This window comes from Mercenaria mercenaria, chromosome 3, assembly GCF_021730395.1.
Source record: "Mercenaria mercenaria strain notata chromosome 3, MADL_Memer_1, whole genome shotgun sequence".
NCBI lineage: Eukaryota > Metazoa > Mollusca > Bivalvia > Venerida > Veneridae > Mercenaria > Mercenaria mercenaria.
Window position 1 is genome coordinate 39,466,837 of NC_069363.1, and position 19,919 is coordinate 39,486,755.

The following is a 19,919-nucleotide window of genomic DNA, read 5'->3' on the forward strand; positions in this document are numbered from 1 at the left end:
AATTAGGGCCAACATAATTTGACAGCCCTATGCCAAAGCATTCTCCAATCTCCAGTTATTAATTGGAACTTTTTTTAATCTTGGAATCACTGTGACAATGGGTTTCGACTTATTAAACCAAAAACAACTGGGGGCATCTACTCACAATAGACAATAACATTTTAAAGTTTGATGGTTACAGACACAAGCATTCTCCATCAATTACTAATAATACATTTAGTCTCAATGTCACTGTGATATTGACCTTTAACAGAATGACACAATATATTGCACAGGTCACCTACTGGCCACAGACAATCACGCTACGAAGCTTCACAGTCCTAGATCAAAGCATTCTCTAGTTATTGATCGGAAATTGTTTTTTTAGACTCAATGTTACCTTGCATATTGACTTCCTAACTCCTAAAACAATTGGAAATTTACCTAATGACCTTAAACACTAATGCTATTAAGTCTGACTTCTTTTGACCCAAGCATCATCTCTTGTTCTTAATCTGAAAATGTTTTCTGTCTTAAGGTCTTGTTGATCTTTACTTCTGTCTTACTGATCTCCATAACATTACTGTCATCTACTGAAGACAGAAAATCATTCTATAAAGTTTGCTTAATGTAACCTTTTCTCCAGTTATTGATTGGAAACCAACATTCAAACCAAGAGACCGGCATGAGCAATACCCACCCACTTCTTCAAAGGTGGACATAAATACATTAAAACAATATTGTGTAGAGTTTTACCTGAAGTAGACAAGTTCCGCTGCTAGAAGATGGAGTAACTGTCTTCTGCTCTTTCCTTTCTGATAAATCTGTATCAGTAGATGCTTTCTTAGCTTCTGAATGAGTCGGAGGCTGTAGAAGCTTCTTCTTCTCCCTGTCTTCTGCTATCTCCTTCAGAATCCTGGCATGTTCCTGTGCAAGCAGTCAGAGAACTTTTATATGCATGGCTTTATCCAATGTCTTAATTTAATAATATTGTTTTCAATACAAGTATTTTGAGTTTCATGCATGTCAGACAGGATTTTCATGTGTTTTTGACGCTGCTGCAAAACATCATCTTACACACTCCCATGAGTAATACGACTCTCGTGTTGTAATCAATGAACAAATACATACTTAGATTGATATGCTACTTTAATAAATGCTAAAAAGAAAAGCACCAAGTTACTTTTATTTCTTATATTTGAAGAATGTGGTATGCAAGAAAACAAATTTATCACTGCTAGAAGGTGCAGATTAAAATAGCTGGCTCTGCTACTGGGTAAAAGTTTTCGCAGTATCTCAGCACAGCCTTGTTACCACCTTAACTGTTACCTTTGATCCAGATATTTCAATCTGTAAAAGATTCTTATATTCTTATTCTGACTGACAGTATGGAAAGCACAGTAGTGAAGTGGTCGATCAAAACATTCAAAATTTAAATCTAGAAAAAGCGAATGTGAAAGTCCATTGTTCATTTAAAATGTTTGCAAAAAGCAAAATAGGGAAATAAACAGGAAACAAATGCTTAAAGTAACATCAGATTTTCTTGGCTTAATGCCATTTTTAACAGTATTACAGCTGTGGAGTATATGACATGCACCTAAAAGAGTTCATGATAAACAAAGTTTTACTTTTTACCTATAACTAATGTAACTATTAACTGATTAGTAAATGCTAACATATGAGCCGTGCCATGAGAAAACCAACATAGTGGGTTTGCGACCAGCATGGATCCAGACCAGCCTGCGCATCTGCGAAGTCTGGTCAGGCTCCATGCTGTTCGCTTTTAAAGCCTACTGCAATTAGAGAAACTGTTAGCGAACAGCATGGAGCCTGACCAGACTGCGCAGATGCCCAGGCTGGTCTGGATCCATGCTGGTCGCAAAGCCACTATGTTGGTTTTCCCATGGCACGGCTCAATTATACCTCTTTGTGCCTCCTTTTTTCTAAAACAGCCTGCTTCTTTGCCTCATCAATTTTCTTTTGTTCAAAATTTTCTTTGTATTTTCTTTGCGCTTCACCCATATGCATTCTGCTGATTACATGTACTTCAGGTTGACCTGAAGCAGATGTAACGTCACCTGACTGACATTCTGTGGACTTTGATTGGCTGGTATCAGACTGAGACTGGGCGCAGGATTCTTGGATTGGATAAGGCTTCTGGAAGGGTACAGATGTGGAATCACTGCCAAAAGCTGATGTTGTCTGAAATACGTAATTCCAACATGGACTGAATCATATTTAAACATGCAAAAACTAAACACATCAAGTACATGTTGAAGGATGAGGGCACTATGACTATTCAATACAGCTCTCAACTGCATCATTCTCTATGATACCCCAACAAGCTTTGCTTTTACATAAAGCTAGAGGATGACTTGCTTGGTTCTGGACAGAAATGAAAGTCACATTGTTCCTGTCAATATGACTGAACAGTTTTATTTGTTCCTCTCCACTCTATTGAACACTTTGTTAATTTGTTGTTTTACAAGGCACTGGACACTTTTAGTTCATCTGTACTTTTACATTCCACTGAACACTATATGTTCATCAATTCCTTTCCATGCAATTAAACACTTTAAGTTCATCTGTTCCTTACACACAGTCAACTGAACACTTTTAGTTCATCTGTTATTTTAAATAGCATTACATACTTATTTCATCTGTTTGTTTACATGTCACTGCCCGCTTATAGTTAATATGTTCATTTACACTTTAAGTTCATCTGTTCATTTACACACCATTGAACACTTTTCCTACATTATTTACTTAATGATGGGGATGGAATTCACCATTTTTATTGGTCACTTTTCATATGTCAACTGCCATTTATGTTTCATTGTGTTTTGTCTCAATGGTTTCATAGATGTAATAAAAGTTTTTCATTTACAATTGTTCAGAGTTTAAGCCAGTTTTAGTCTTATCATAATATGATAAAATTGTCTCACTAAGATAAGCCAAGAATAGCTGGTCACACAGTGTTTCTTATAAAATGTGTATAAATTTGTCTTTAAGATCAGTCAAAATTATGAAATTTGTATTCTTTACTTTTATGATTTATGTCTTGCTGTTACCATGAGAATATGAATTACATAAAAATCCTGCTATGTGTAAACATGTATGTCTTAAAACCATTTAAGAACAATGCACTTAAAACTATATGTGAAAACTGGCATTATTTTACTTACAGATCTAAGTTTGAGACTAGGCCCAGGCTTTTCTCCTCCAGCAGTATTAGGATGCAGTCCTGGTTTTCCTGCAACTATCCTGTAAAAAAACACATAGAATGTTCAAGACAGTGTCAAACGTTGTTGACAGGAAAAGAAGAACAAAAACAGAGATGACTTCATACATGGAACATACAAAAGAAAACTAACTGACAAAATGATATAAAAGAGGGTAACTGTCACAATATATACACCAGTCACAGCAAACTGACTTTTAAAAATACTGTAATTTTATTGAGCAAACTACCAGTTTTCAATTTCTCAGTTGCCCTCACCGACTCTACCAGATATATTTCACCATCATATTTCAGTAACTAAATAAAAATGTAATCAATCAAACCATTCTACTGCAGCTTCTACGGTATTTTTCCCAAAGTTGATGGCATCTTGGCAGTCCTGTATATCAAACCCCATGGACATGAGGCATACAATAGTGTCATCAACACCCTGAAATATAAAAAGATAAATCTGATGGCAAACTTCAAACCAACAGCCAAAATATGTTAGCACATCAATACACTTCATGGATGACCTGTATAAAGTTTTATTAGAATGCTTTTGAAAATGTAAAGTAGTTTGCACCATATTTTTTTTAATGGACTGACAAACCAACCTACCAGGCAAGCATGGCATGACTCCTATGACTACTACTCTAGTATTTTTTTGTTTTTTGTTTTCTTTTTTTGGGAGAGGGGGTGGTGGGGAGGTGGAAATGATAACATTAATTAGTAATTTATGTACAGTAAAACACCGCTCGCTCGAGGTCGCAAGGGGATGAGCAAAATGCTCGAGTTATCCGTGGTTTCGAGCGACCCGAACATTGACCAACATAAGAAGAAAATTGAAGTTTGTTTTACCAATATCAATTGTCATCGCGACCATTTGCAGAGTAAACGGTGATGCGTAATAATGACATGCTTGTGACGTTTTCAAAAAAGAACGTATTACAAGCGTTATCTATGATAGACGTTTCAATATGTAATTTGTAAATGGCACATGCGAAGAAACAACTGGGACTTTTTATTTTTATTTGCCAACAAGTGCATGCATATCAAAATTATTATCTCAGTTTTATGAAATGGCTATATTATTTCCTTCATTTGCATGCAAACAACTGCTGATTAAAATATTAAGATCTCATGACAGTCTTCTCGATCCCGCAGAAAAGAAGATTTAAGTAATCAGTAATTCATCTACATCTGATCAATAAAACTTTTGTTCAACCTTTTATCAATAATTAATCTCATTATCAGGTCAAATATACCGACAAACAAACATTTAGAATAGTCGTGGAATAGACCACGCAATTCTCACGGTGTGTGGAAATTTTGAATTAAGTGATAAATTCTGACCACCGAAGGTGTGAAAAATGTTGACACCTCTGCTCGAGTTTGCCAGAAGCAACAAAGAGTAAATTAATACAGAGGGACCAGATGTCATGCTCGAGCGATCGAGTTATCGATGCTCGACCCAGCCGTGGTAATTTTACATAGAAAATAGAAGGAAATCGGCCGGGGCCACATGAATTGCTCGAGCGAGCCCGGGTACTCGAGTCATCGATGCTCGAGCGAGCGGTGTTTCACTGTATAATATCTCAACAAAAGCAATAATTCATTTGTCTGCAATTTTTCTGTGTAGAATGTCTGGAGGAAACCCCAGATATGTAGTCTGGTGGAAAGCCCAGTGATGTAGAATGTTTGGAGGAAAGCCTACCTACGTAGAATGTATGGGGGGATTCAGCCCAAAAGGTGTAGAATGTACATAAATGTAAATAAGAACAAGAAAAAACGGGACTTTAAGTTTTTTGCGGTTTTCAAAGGTTTCCGGTTTTCAGAAGGTCCGGTTTTCAGAAGTTCCACTGTATTAGGAAAAGCCTATTGTTGTTTAATGTCTGGGAGAAACTAAGTGATGAAGATTGTCTGAGGGTTGCCTAGTGATGTAGAAAGTCTTGCAAAATTTCCAGTGATATAGAATGTCTGCAGGTGACTCTAGGTCAATACTTTTAGAGATATACACAACAATCTGCCCTGACACCAGTTTCAATACATAGTGGACTGCCGGTGACACTAAATTGCAGAAACAAAACACAAAATATACATTTAAAATATGACAGTGAGGCAATTTTATACTTTAATGTAAAAGTTTATTCATTATCAGAGATGTAAATCATTATAATTACATTGTACATGTACCAGAAATCATTCCCAATGGATTTCATTGGGGTTTTCCTAACAGAAATATATGCAGAAAAGTTTGGACTCGACGCAACAGTCAAAAGTTATCACGCTGTCCCAAAAAACTTCCTTATTTGGACTAGCAGAAGTTCAAAGGCTGGCATGCACATTTTAAGGTCAGCAGGGCGGCAGTTTAAAGGGGCAGGGTGGAGCGCTCCGCTGCCTTGCTCAAGAAATAACACTATGACATAGATAGCTAATTTTTGACTTTGCAGTGAATTTGCACAACGCAGAACATTGCTGAACATAATTTGCACCTGGCCTTAGACCAAAAGTTATGAGGGTATCGTCATACGTCAACATGATGTTCCCATTCTCGTGTATTTGACACATCTTAGGTGATAGTTCAATAGGAAGACAGTAAAACAATACCTGCGACATTTTCACAAATGTCCAGTTCTTCGTTGTTGTTGTTGTTGTTTTAAAAATGTAAACTTCCGGTTAAGATCGTTCTATTTCATAAATAAAATGAGTGAATATCATGATTATTTTCAAAGCAAACAGTTGTATTTTCCTTCAATGAAACAGAAATAATATTTTAATTTTTACCTTCTGAAAAAATCTTCTTATTTTTGACAAACAAGATAATGCATGGTAATATATTTTATGAAGGGGAAACCTCAAAATGAAAGTAGAATATTCCCACTGAACTCGGCAAGAAAGCAATAAATTGTTACTTTAAGATGTCAGGAGGAAATGACATACCATGGTAAAGCAAAATATAACAAAACGATATGTATGCAGTCGAGAACCGTAAAGAAATATAATGTTGAAGTGTTGTGAAATTTTAAACTGGCATTTGCAATATATTTTCGCGAGCTCAGTGTGTTCGTCATTCTGAACATAGGGTATGGGACAGTACCTTGAAGGACCTCTTTGTTGGACAGTTTGATCATAGTGTTATCTCTGATTTAGTCAAAATAATTCAACGTTCAGATCGTTTTATATTTGTGACAGGCGCAATCTAAACATCAAAATTTGAAGGACCATAATAATGGAAGATAAATCACAGTACACAGGAGTATGGCTAAACACCGAACATGAGTCATGTCCGCGGACATGACTGGTAAATACCGAACATGAGTGATTATTATTTTATTAAAGCAGTGTATTATGTTTTTGTGATTTAAATTGATTATTTATGCTAAAAACTAGTGCATACCAAAAATATTTGAAATTCAAGCATATTAATGACTTTAATTTATATGAAATAGATGACTGGCGATCTGATTCATGTCCGTGAACAGACTGGTAAATACCAAACATGAGTGATTATTATTCAATTAAAGCAATATATTCTATGTTTTTGGTTTAAAATGATTATAAATATTAAAATAATTGTACATACCAAAAATGTACTACATTCAAGCACATTAAAGATTGTTATTTTTACAGAATACAATACGGACAATCTGTTTTATGCCAGCGAACATGACTGTTAAATACCGAACATGAGCGATTACATTTTATTAAAGCAGTGACTATTATGTTTTTATGATTTAATTTGATTATTTATAATAATATACTAGTGTATACCAGAAGTATTTGAATTCAAAGTGTAATAATGCTTTTAATTAATGTAAAAATGAAAACTTGCGATCTGATTCATGTTCGTGAACAGACTGGTAAATACCAAACATGAGCGATTATTACTCTATTAAAGCAATATATTATGTGTTGGTGGATAAAAATGATTATAAATTCTAAAATACATGTACTTACCAAAAATACATTATTTTAAAGGTTGTTATTTATATAAAATAGAAAACTTGCGATCTGTTTTGTGTTCACGAACTTGACTGTTAAGTACCGAGCATGCCTGATTAATTATTTTATTAAAGTACACCTCCGCACTTTAAAAACGCACCACCCAGAAAATGGGTCATAAAATTTTATTTTGTATGACAATTCCATTATTTTTATGTGATTACATAAATTCATTATCTGGTGCACAAACAAGGAAAATTTAACAAAAATCGGTTGACAAAAACTGTTCATTTCGTCCTATTAAACAACACCACCCTCCAAGTCAAAATTCACAGACGACCAGTATGTCAGTATCTAGTTCACGAATTTATCAGCTTTATATTATTTGACAACTCACATGTACAGTGCACATGAAAAACGTGCTAAACGTCTTACCTGTGTATAATAAGTTACGGATGAGTGGTTTTGAATAAATATAATTTTAATTAAGCGACAAGTGACTAGTGTATTGGAAAAAGACATTTGTTATCATTTAAATTAATATTGGAAGACTTTGTGCGTGAAATAAGTAATAAAAAATATCAAAATTCTATTTTGTGAATTTTGAAACTGAGGGGTACCAGATATAAAAATCTTAAATAAGTAGTTTTTATTTATAGATCTTTTTCATTTTTGCACATCTTATGGAAGAGATATTGAGATTACTATATAATACAAGAATGAATAAATTGGTCCACTCAGAAAGTGTAATTTGTGTATTTATTAAGTGGTGCGTTTTTAGAGTGCGGACGTGTGTTATTATATTTTTTATGGTTTAAATCATTACAAATATTAAAATACATTCAAGTATACATTAATATTGCATATTTTTACACTCGATCCGTTTCAGACAGCAACAAACACGACTGTATTGCCTGGGAGATTCGTGTTCGTGAACTAAAATGAAAACACCGAACATGAGTAAGTATGACATCTTTTACAAATTGAAATGAAGGAGTTCTTATTTCAAATATGTTATCGAATTGGGAATTATTATGCGAAGTAGAGATTTCTACCAAACGAAAATAGTACCGACTTAATATTTACATTAAATATTAGAATTTACAGCTTTTGCAACTTTTATATAAAATATTTTTTTAAATTGGTTATCCATTTTATTGTTAGTGCTAATTGGATTATAACGCCTTTTTTAATCAGGCACATGTCGTGCGTGTTTGGGGTCAAATTTGTTATCGGTAATTGAAAGTGCTAACTGGATTATAACATCATTTCTAATACAGTTGATTGAGAAACTAGTGCACTGACGGTTAACTTTGATTAAAAATATTGCCAAGCGGCTCATTTGATGTATGGAATTAAATCTATTAAGAAAAAACAAAAAAAACAAAAAACAAAAAAAACAAACGAAATACATAAGTTTAGATGGACAGATACTTTAGTCACCTAAGGTATATGTAATGCAACATGCGGATATTCAATATGTGTTTTAACAATGTAATGTTTGTTGCGTAAACAGTCAACAGAATATAAAATATAAACCTAATAATTAAGAAGTACGCAATTAAGAAGTGTCAGTGGGGAACTCATAGAATCGTACCTCATAATTCATATACATAGGTGCAAATTACTTAAAATCATTCTACGCAAGATTGGCCTGTCATATCTGTTTCATTAAAAAACATATTTGATAAGCCACAGATCTGGCCATCTTACAGAATTAAGGATTTCCTTCATTTTTTAAACCCATTTAAAATTTACATTGTCTTTGCGCAGCATGTATTTGTATGATAACAAAGTGATCTCGCTTTCTTTTCCTAGTAATAATCTAAATATGACCTAAGATTGTGTTTGTGCGACGTTAAACCCAACAAAGTAAATAAAGTATATATCAAAGTATATTGAATTCAAGCGCATTAAAGCTTCTAATTTTTAAAATTTCAAAACATGTTCGTAATCAAATAATATAAGTGCATGCATTATACGATTTTTCCTATTAACCACATCTTTTCCGATGATTAATGTATTGAATTTATATTTAATTAATTACTTATTAATAAAGATTTCTGCTGAAAACACATTTTTTCTATAAATTCATTGCAGGTCGCTGTGTGAAGAAGGAGATTTGCGAGATATAAATTTTAAAGCCGGACAGGATATATTATGAGGGCGTCCAGTTAAATTACATTTTACATTTATGTATTTCGTTTGTTTTAATAGATTTAATTCGAAACATCAAATGAGCCTCTTGATATTATTTTTAATCAAAGTTAACCGCCAGTGCACTAATTTCTCAATCAACTGCGATTAGAAAAGGTGATATAATCCAATTAGCGCGATCAATTAATGATTACCGGTTACAATTTTTACTCCCAACACGCACGGCATTTGCCTGATTAAGAAAGGTGTTATAATCCAATCAACACTAACAGTAAAATGGGTAATTGAATTAAACCAAACATTTTATATCAAAGATGAAAAAGCTGTAAATTCTAATATTTAATGTAGATATTAAGTCGGTACTATTTTCGTTTGGTAGAAATCTACTTCGCATTATAATTCCCAAACAATAACATATTTGAAATGAGAACTCCTTCGTTTCAATTTGTAAAAGATGTCATACTTACTCATGTTCGGTGTTTTCATTTCAGTCCACGAACACGAATCTCCTAGGCAATACAGTCATGTTTGTTGCTGTCTGAAACGGATCGAGTGTAAAAATATGCAATATTAATGTACTTGAATGTATTTTAATATTTGTAATTATTTAAACCACAAAAATATAATAATACTTTAATAAAATAATTAATCAGGCACGCTCGGAATTTAACAAACATGTTCGTGAACATGAAACAGATTGCAAGTTTTGTATTTTATATAAATAACAAGCTTTAAAATAATATATTTTTGATAAATACATATATTTTAATATTTATAATCATTTTTAACCACCAACACTTAATAGAATACTTTAATAGAGTAATAATCGCTCATGTTTGGTATTTACCAGTCTGTTCACGAACATGAATCAGATCGCAAGTTTTCATTTTTACATTAATTAAAAGCATTATTACACTTTGAATTCAAATACTTTTGGTATACACTAGAATTTTATGATAAATAATCGATTTAAATCACAAAAACATAATTTATTGCTTTAATAAAATAATAATCGCTCATGTTCGGTATTTACCAGTCATGTCCGCGGAAATGACTCATGTTCGGTGTTTAGACATACCGGTACACAGTCATGTAAAGTTATTGGTTTTATCGCTTGGGCATATTGGCGTGTAGGGACATGGTAAAGTTAATCATGTATAGTACATACATAGTCATAGGTTTAAATCACCAGAAAATTCATAATTTTGGATATTATTTGATAATTTTGGCATTAATCAATGAGGAATTGAATCCCCTTTCAATACATGTAAGTTTTGTTTGAATTTATTGCTAATTTGTGAAATAATCTGCATTTAAACCTATAGCATGTAAAGCGTCGGCAGCGATGAAAACTTCATCGGAAATTGCTTCAACTATTTTGGCAGTGATTTTTTTTCCCTTTTGGGAAAAGGTCCGGTACCGGATAAATTGGGAAAAATAGCGGGGTTTTTACTCAGGTTGGGAATTTTTATAGTTAATTAATAACATAATATAGAATGCTTCTTCTTTTAATTCCATGTAAATATCATCAAACAAACTGTTTGAATGGTTAAATCATTGCGAATGTCAATGTAATTATGTCTCCCCCAGGAGACATATTGTTTTTGCCCTGTCCGTCCGTCCGTCCGTCTGTCCGTTCGTCCTTCCGTCCGTCCGTACGTCACACTTCATTTCCGAGCAATAACTGGAGAACCATTTGACCTAGAACCTTCAAACTTCATAGGGTTGTAGGGCTGCTGTAGTAGACGACCCCTATTGATTTTGGGGTCACTCCGTCAAAGGTCAAGGTCACAGGGGCCTGAACATTGAAAACCATTTCCGATCAATAACTAGAGAACCACTTGACCCAGAATGTTGAAACTTCATAGGATGATTGGCCATGAAGAGTAGATGACCCCTATTGATTTTGGGGTCACTCCGTCAAAGGTCAAGGTCACAGGGGCCTGAACATTGAAAACCATTTCCGATCAATAACTAGAGAACCACTTGACCCAGAATGTTGAAACTTCATAGGATGATTGATAATGAAGAGTAGATGACCCCTATTGATTTTGGGGTCACTCCATCAAAGGTCAAGGTCACAGGGGCCTGAACATGGAAAATCATTTCCAATCAATAACTAGAGAACCACTTAACCCAGAATGTTGAAACTTCATAGGATGATTGTACATGCAAAGTAGATGACCCCTATTGATTTTGGGGTCACTCCATTAAAGGTCAAGGTCTCAGGGGCCTGAACATTGAAAACCATTTCCGGTCAGTAACTTGAGAACCACTTGACCCAGAATGTTGAAACTTAATAGGATGATTGCTCATGCAGAGTAGATGACCCCTAACAATTTTGGGGTCACTCTGTGAAAGGTCAAGGTCACAGGGGCCTGAACATTGAAAACCATTTCCGGTCAGTAACTTGAGAACCACTTGATCCAGAATGATGAAACTTCATAGGATGATTGGTCATGCAGAGTAGATGACCCCTAATGATTTTAGGGTGACTCTGTTAAAGGTCAAGGTCACAGGGGCCTGAACATGGAAAACCATTTCCAATCAATAACTTGAGAACCTCTTGACCCAGAATGTTGAAACTTCATAGGATGATTGTTCATGCAGAGTAAATGACCCCTAATGTTTTTGGGGTCACTCCGTTAAAGGTCAAGGTCACAGAGGCCTGAACATTGATAACCAGTTCATATCAATAACTTGAGAACCACTTGACCCAGAATGTTGAAACTTCATAGGATGATTGAACATGCAGAGTAGATTACCCCTATTGATTTTGGGGTCAGTCTATTAAAGGTCAAGGTCACAGTGGCCTGTTCATGTAAAATCATTTTTTTGGAAATAACTTGAGAACCACTTGACCTACAATGTTGAAACTTAATAGGATGATTGGACATGCAGAGTAGATGACCCCTACTTATTTTGAGGTCACTTGATCAAAGGTCAAGGTCACAGGAGCCTGAACAGTGACTTGAGAACCACTAGGCCAAGAGTGTTGAAATTTAGCGGGATGACTGGACATGCCAAGTCAATTGGGAAAAGGTCCTTTTAGGAGTACTTTATAAAGAAGGAAAGAAATCGCTGAATTGGTCTTTCGAGTGTTTGACGCAAGTGGGGATATTGCCCATATGAAAAAATTATGTCAATATTTCCTAGGATCGCGTCAATTTAGTTGGACTATTTTTGATTATGAACGTGTATTAGATGATATGTTTGTAAATAAGTCATATTGATAATTCTGGATTGGCTGTTAATGATATGGCAGTGGCTGTGTAGCCAGTTCCAGCTATCTAGACTAAAGGTCTAGGTAGCCGGATCTATATATATATACATGTCATAATATGAACATGTAAGTCAAGGTAGCCGGCTCTTTAATAAACTGTATTATAAAGGATCATTATATTAGTTAAATAAATTACATTTCTTGTTACCAAAATCTAAAGGATTGCCGACAGTTGACGTCTCTCTATCAAAAATGTTTTTCAATATATAACACACAACAAAAATTCTTTAAAAACTTTATTTTAAGAATTTATGAACACACCAATAAAGTCCGGCCGGCCATTTAAACATGTCGATGATGATAACACTCTGATCATTCGTTGATAACATACTGGCTGATATGATATGAATGCGTAAATACGGCAAAATAAACAGGTAAATCACAAATAGTAAAAATAAATCAAAAGAAATGTAATTTATTTAACTAATATAATGATCCTTTAGTTTATAATACAGTTTATTAAAGAGCTGGCTAACTTGACTTAATGTTCATATACGATATGTTTATATAGAGCCGGCTACCTAGACCTTTAGACCACCAGTGCTCTTACTTAATTTAGTTCACTTGAGCCAAAGGCGTCCGGCCGGCTACCTAGACCTTTAGACCACCAGTGCTCTTTTCTTTATTTTTAGCTCACCTGAGCCAGAAGCGTCCGCCCGGCTTCTGTCCGTCCACACTTTCCTTTAAACAACATCTTTTCCTAAACCACCAGTTCAGTTTTGATGAAATTTCACAGCTCCTGAATGATCCTTGGATGGCCCCATTTCAAAAGTGTTCAAAGATTTGAATTCCACACAGAAGTCTGGTTGCCATGGCAACGGAAAGGAAAAACTTAAAAAAATCTTCTTGTCCAAAACCGCAAGGCTTAGAGTCTTGATATTTGGCATGTAGCACCACCTAATGGTCCTCTATGAAGATTGTTCAAATAATACTCTGGGGTGAAAAGAGGTCCCTGCCCCGGGGGTCCCTAATTTTTACATGAGTTTTATAGGGAAAAAAAACTGATAAATATCTTCTCGTCTGAAACCACAAGATATAGACCTTGATATTTGGCTGTGTAGCATTGCCTTGTGTGTCTCTACCCATGATTGTTTCTTAATCATTACAAAGGGAGTGAAAAGAGGCCCTGCCCCGGGGTCCCATGTTTTACATAGACTTATATGGAAAAAAACTTTAAAAATCTCTTGTCTGAACTGCAAGGCCTATGTTTTGATATTTGGTATGTTGCATTGCCTAGTGGTCCTCTACCAAGAATTTATGCATCTGAGGTGAAAAGAGGCCCCACCCTAGACTGTTAATTATAATTACCTGATGACCAAGTAATTAGGGGGAGTCAGTTGATGTGACCTTGACCTACTGACCTACTTTTTTGACATATATCAGTAGTTTTGGAAGATATGCTTTTTCCTTGTGCCTAGTAAGCGTCCACATAACTGTCCGAAAACCGCATCATCTTGCCTCATCTGTACAAATATGGGCTGTCTGTAACAGTGGTTTTTTTAATTCCAACATCTATCTTTTAAATTGATAGTTGTATTGATCCTACGGTAACAGGCGATATACCCGTATGAGATATTTACTACCGAATTCAAAAATGTGTCCTTCCGTGCTGTCATTAGACAGTTATTTTCAGTTCTTATGGGATGAGCTGAAGTCAGATCGATTCCCGATTGAGGCAGTGCCTTATTTCATATTAAGCCTTGATATGGAATAAACTTGAAACTTGTCATCATCTTCACTTCAGTAATCGCCCCACTCTAGAACTTAGAAGAGTATACTCGCGTTTTGGGTCACATTATGTCATGAACATGCTACATAGTTGGTCCTCTTTATTCTTTGTAAAATTGAGAAACTTCAAATGGCCGCAGCACACACAATGACCAATTTTCAGGTCTACTAAAACCTGTGACAGTCATAATGTCCGTGACGGTTTTATCACGGACAGTGGGACTCTCACTTGTTTTTCTTTTACCGTCATGGCAATGTCACGGGTCGTCATGGGTTTTCCTTTAAGATTTAGTGTACAGCCAATCAAAACTTGTTTTACATTCTCCCTCACGTCAGTGAATTTTAGGTATGACAATACCAAATTATTTCACTCACTGTGACATAAAGAAAAAATATTTTTACAATTTTCACAAAAAATAACTCCAAACTTGACAAGAATATATTTCATGACAGTGAAAGAAAAGCTGGCAGAAAACATCCAAGACCAGGCAACTTTGATTATGTTTTACAAAAAGCTGTAACAGACAGAATGACAGAAAATGTGACAACAGAAGACGAGCAAGACGAAAATCCTGTGACAGATGATCACACAGGTTTTCTGACACAGGAAAAACCTGTGAAAGGTGGTGTCATGGACATGACACCAATGACAGTTAGTTGTGACAACATGCTGCATTGAGCTTATGCATGGACACCTGATAAACTGCTTTCAGAAAAGGCAAATGTCTCCTTTTTAGCTCACCTGTCACGTAATGGTTTCATTTATAATGGGTTCCAGAGTTATTGCCCCTGAAAGGGCCAAAATTAGCTATTTTGGCTTTTGCAGCCATATAGAGACTTCATTTATGGTTTGACCTTGTCAGCACAATAGCAGCTTCATTTATGATTTGATTTTAACCACACTTGCACAGAACTTGTATCACTACAAGATCTTGGTTCCTTTCTTGAACTGGCCAGACATGGGTTCCAGAGTTAAGGCCCCTTAAAGGTCCAAAATGTGCTATTTTAGCTTTTGCAGCCATACAGAGACTTCATTTATGGTTTGATTTGATACAAACTTGCAAAAGATCTTCAACAACAATAAATCTTGGATTCCTTGACGAATCTGTCAGATCCAGGTCGTTAGCTTCCCGTGTTATTTTTTATCTGAATACATCCCCTGATTGTAATCAAATGGATTTATTCAGTTAGTTCTTATAGTTTTATTTGAAATTAATTATTGTCATTAGTTGGACTGAGACAATCAGGGTAGATAAACTATGGATGATTTTATGTCAAAATTACCTCCCTTATTTCAAATTAAAATGTGGTATATCTCCATAAACTAGTGAAGATACTGATCTGAAATTTCATTTATGTAAACTAGATGAACTTGGACAATCAGTGAAGATATATATTGACTGAATTTATGACAGTATTACCTCCCTTTTTTTTTTTAACTAAATGATACACCTTAGAAGTTTTAATGAGATTGGTTTGAAACGGTATTTATGTCTTCAATGGTAAGAATTAGTCATTTAGTTAAACTCTAGTTGAACATTTATCGAAATGAATACTTTTCTAATATATTGTTGTATAGGTTGTATCTGTTTTTTACTGCTATCCAATGCATGATTACCCCCTAATTTTAAAAAAAAGGGGATTTTCCGGAAAATATTTTGAATCTTTTGGGAATTCTTTAATATTGTCTTTAGTTGGATTGAGGCTAGGGTAGTGTTGGATGTTTTTATGTCAAATTACCCCCCTTTGTTTAAAATTAAAAATGGGGTTCTCGGAAACCCATAAAGATATGATTTAAAAATGCTTTTTGATCGTGGATGGACAACAGGGTAGAAAAATTTTTGACTAAATTTTGAAAATTCCCCCCCTTTTTTTAGTAAAAAATATATTCGCAGTTTAAATGAGATTGGTTTTTTTAAATTTTTTTTAAGTTTCGGGGAAAGGAATGGTCTTTTGGAAAAAAAAATGCAGTATTGGCCCTGGCCCTAAAATTTGGTAGGAAAATTCCCCTGACTTGGTCAAAGGGTGTTAAAAGAAAATTTTATTGTGTTTTTAAATGGTAGCTTGGCCTTGTAAAACTTGTTTAATTCTTTTGGCAAGGGAAAACCAGGTGAGGAAAAGGGGCCCATAGGGCCCCTCTTGTTTTTTTAAAACCTAGTCAAAGTTACATATTGAAAAAACCGTGCGATAGTTAAAAGGAATAACCCATCACGGTTAGGTATTGGCCATTTGGGGGGTTTGTTGCATGGTTTTAAAGTGATCCAATTTTATTCTGTAATTTATTTTTTCTTATTTTGTGAAGGATAGTTTGGTATTTTTATGTTTTGCGATATTTTGATGTTTTTTTGACATCTTTTATGAAAGCCATTAACTATTTAAACAAATGTTGTTGTTTAAAACTCAAAGCCATTGATTTAAAATTTTTTTATAGGGGGCCCCATTTAAAAATTTTATAAAAAATATGTAACAATATGATTGATTTTTTTTTGCAAAAGTTATAAATGAAATTGGCGTTACTAAGTTTTTTTTTTAAGACTTTGATGGGCACAGATGATGTATGGTTATTAAATCCTTATTTTTGTATGTGAATGTATTTTTTTATAAAAATTTCAGCTGAAGAGAGTGTTCTTGTTTGATGGTCCCAGTTATTTTTAAATTGCACTAAGGGCAAAATTGTAGGGACTTTTTTTTTATAAAAAAACCCCTCAAAAATATTTATTTAAAGTGTGGTTGTAAAAGAATAGAAAACCCAACAAGGTTAAAATATATAATATGGTAAAAAAAACCACAACAAAAATATAAAATTTTTTAAAACGTATATTATAGTTTTGAACAAAATACATGTGTTAATTTGGAAATGTCAAAAGGGTTTGTTTTTATGTTGGCTTCCCAAACAGTTAAAAGGGTTTTGGGTTTCAGTTTACGTTTGGCCCCTTTTCAGTTTAAAATGTCAGGGGTTTTAGTTACGTTGGCCCCAAGCTTTTTAAAATGTCAGGGTTTCTTTATATGTTGGCTTCCCTAGCGTTAAAAAGGGCGGTTTGTATACTGTTGGCCTTCCCTGCGTTAAAGTGTTGGGGTTTGTAATATGTGGCCTTTCCCTAGAGTTAAAGTTTAGGGGGTTTAGTAAAAATTTTTGTTCCTGCGTTAAAAATGTAGGGTTTCATAAACTGTTGGCCCTTTCCTAGAGTTAAAATGTCGGGTTTTCTTTAAAATGTTGGTTATAAGTTAAGTGTCGGGTTTCGTAATCTGTTGGCCCCCCTTTGCGTTAAAAGGGGGGTTTCAGTAATATGCTTCTTTGAAAAATTTTTGTGTTTTGCCCTTTTTTTTAAAAAAGAAAGAATTTTTTCAAACTCTCTTTTTCTTTGTTTTAAGATTATTCATTTTTTTTGCAGGAAGTGAAAAAAGAAAGGTGGAAAAATTTTTAAGAAGGGAAGTTTCCAAGGGGTGAAAAGGACCAACTTTATCTGATTTAAAATTAAATAAAATTAATTTTCCACCATCACAATTTCCAATTTTCGCTTGTAAATATGAGAAAAAATGGCAGGGAGTAGCGAAATTTTTGAAAGTGGGTAATTATCAAGGTCAAACTGTAAGCAACAGGTCAGGTCCCGAAGACTACGCAGAAAAATTTGGTCAAAACTAGAAATCAAAGCAGAGTTTCCTGCACAGTCAGATTTCTCTGGTGTACAAAGTGGTAAGTCTGATCACACTGCTGGATTAGGTAGAGCAGTAACAGAAGCAACACTTGATAATGCAATCAGTCTAGAGAAAGTTGACTATTTTCAGCATTCCAATGCAAATGTTACCGGCAATCTGGAAGAAGTTCAGCACATAGATGATGAGATCAGTAAGAAAGAAGAGCCAGGTACCAATAGGAAAGAAGAAAATGTTGCACAAGTGGTTGGGTTAGAAGTGGGGGCCTTAAATGAAAGAGCTACTGATGTTGAAGCTGAAGTAGTTAGACCATTTTCTTTCTACAAAGAGGGCACTGAGGAAGAGTTGAAAATTGCAACAGAAAAAGAAACTAAGGAGGATGAAATTGAAATTGCTAATACAAATGATATGAAAAATATAACCAGTGGCAGGCAAACAAATATAAGACCCAGTAATTATGCTACTAGACAAAAAACAAGTTTCAGAGAAGGTACATCCAAGCCAAGAAACATTGCTAGAGGAAAGGGTGCTACGCAAGAAGATAATGAGCAAATTGTGGCTGAGATGTCTGAAGAAGCTAGAAAAGAATATGAAGCAAAGAAGGAGGAAGATGCAAGAAAAGCACAAAAGGAATTGATGATGCATGACAAAATGTTCTTCAATATTAAAGATAGGTAAGTGATGGTGCTGATCTTTTCCCTTCAGAAATTTATTATCATATGATGAAATAACTGATTATGAATAATGTTTTAAAAATTGTTGATAGAAAGTTGGTAAATATAGCTTACCTAATATAAATCTAAAGAATAAATGTTCACTCTTTTTTGAAAAAATAAACAAAGGCAACTAGAGATGCAGTCCTGTAGAATAAACAGCAGTTTTTTTTGGATGCAATTAGTGTCGTTTTTTCTTGCAATTTGGAAACATGAGTATGTTAATTGATAGAGGTAAATTGTTAATAGAAACAACATTAATATTGTAAATTATTACTCTGTACTTGTTATCTTTAAGTAAATGATATGCAGTCGTATATGAAGAATTGCAAGAGTAGTGTACTTTTTTTTAAATTCATACTTTATTTATTTTCTTGCTTTTTCAGACAAGCCGAAAAATATTTTCCTGAAATATATAAGAAGAAACCTAGGAATAGACGATCAAAGCTTACATGTCAGGAACAAAAACTGTATATTGACCTTGTCCGTTGCTTTGGAAACTTGAGTGCTAACTCTCAAGAAATAATTGATGAAAACTTTAAGAAATATCTTGTAAGATTGTCTTTTTCTATTATTGTTTCTGTTGACATTAATGAACATATATTTTAGACCTCTGAAACACTTTACTCACTGAGTGAGCCGGTCTAGCCAAACATACTGAGTGAGCCAGTCTAGCCAAAAAGTGCTATAGGGAGGTCTGTAGAATACAAACTCAGGTGTTGTAAGTTTGATCAATTATGTGACTAACAGTGTTGGGAAAATTGGTTAAAATTTTCAAGATTAACAAAAACAGATTGATGTTAGAGTAATCATGATTTAAATGAAGTCTTACAGGTACTGCAGGAATTGCTCTATACTGCTAACTACCTGGATTTTAAACACTGAAATAGCTTAGTTCGCACGCTTCCGGCCAACCAAAGTGTTAGATAGTCGTAGATTTAGTTTATTTTGGGACAATGTTAGAACATCATTGACACAATTTTTGTCAGTGATCATATTATTACACATTTATTCATGATTAGCTGACACTATGATATTTTTGACACTGGTAGCTGACACTGACATATCTGACATTGGTGACCATAACTCCATAATATACATGTCTTACACAGGTGGTCATGACACAGACCATATCTGACACTGGTAGCTGATACCATCATCTATTTGACTCTGATAGTCGACACCATGACATGTATGACACCAGTAGCCATTGCACCATGATGTATCTGACACTGGTAGC

At 34.4% G+C, this 19,919-nt stretch overlaps 3 protein-coding genes across 4 annotated transcripts in view; 1 reads left to right on the forward strand and 2 right to left on the reverse strand.

The window, feature by feature from the left end:
• LOC123532610 (uncharacterized) overlaps positions 1–5,914 on the reverse strand; it is a 30,951-nt gene extending 25,037 nt beyond the window's left edge. The window contains exons 1-5 of the mRNA XM_045314078.2: positions 5,810–5,914; positions 3,544–3,650; positions 3,165–3,243; positions 1,903–2,181; positions 736–906 (exon numbers count right to left, since the gene is read on the reverse strand). Coding sequence (XP_045170013.2) covers positions 736–906; positions 1,903–2,181; positions 3,165–3,243; positions 3,544–3,650; positions 5,810–5,818 — 645 coding nt within the window. The 5' untranslated portion in view covers positions 5,819–5,914. The remainder of the gene's footprint in view (positions 1–735; positions 907–1,902; positions 2,182–3,164; positions 3,244–3,543; positions 3,651–5,809) is intronic.
• The window catches only part of LOC123530728 (transmembrane channel-like protein 1), a 138,442-nt gene that overhangs the window by 100,989 nt on the left and 17,534 nt on the right, over positions 1–19,919 (reverse strand). The gene's annotated exons all lie outside the window — the stretch shown is intronic.
• Positions 14,842–19,919, forward strand: part of LOC123532611 (uncharacterized) — a 62,149-nt gene continuing 57,071 nt past the window's right edge. Inside the window, exons 1-3 of the mRNA XM_053539664.1 lie at positions 14,842–14,964; positions 17,913–18,640; positions 19,066–19,231. Coding sequence (XP_053395639.1) covers positions 14,842–14,964; positions 17,913–18,640; positions 19,066–19,231 — 1,017 coding nt within the window. The remainder of the gene's footprint in view (positions 14,965–17,912; positions 18,641–19,065; positions 19,232–19,919) is intronic.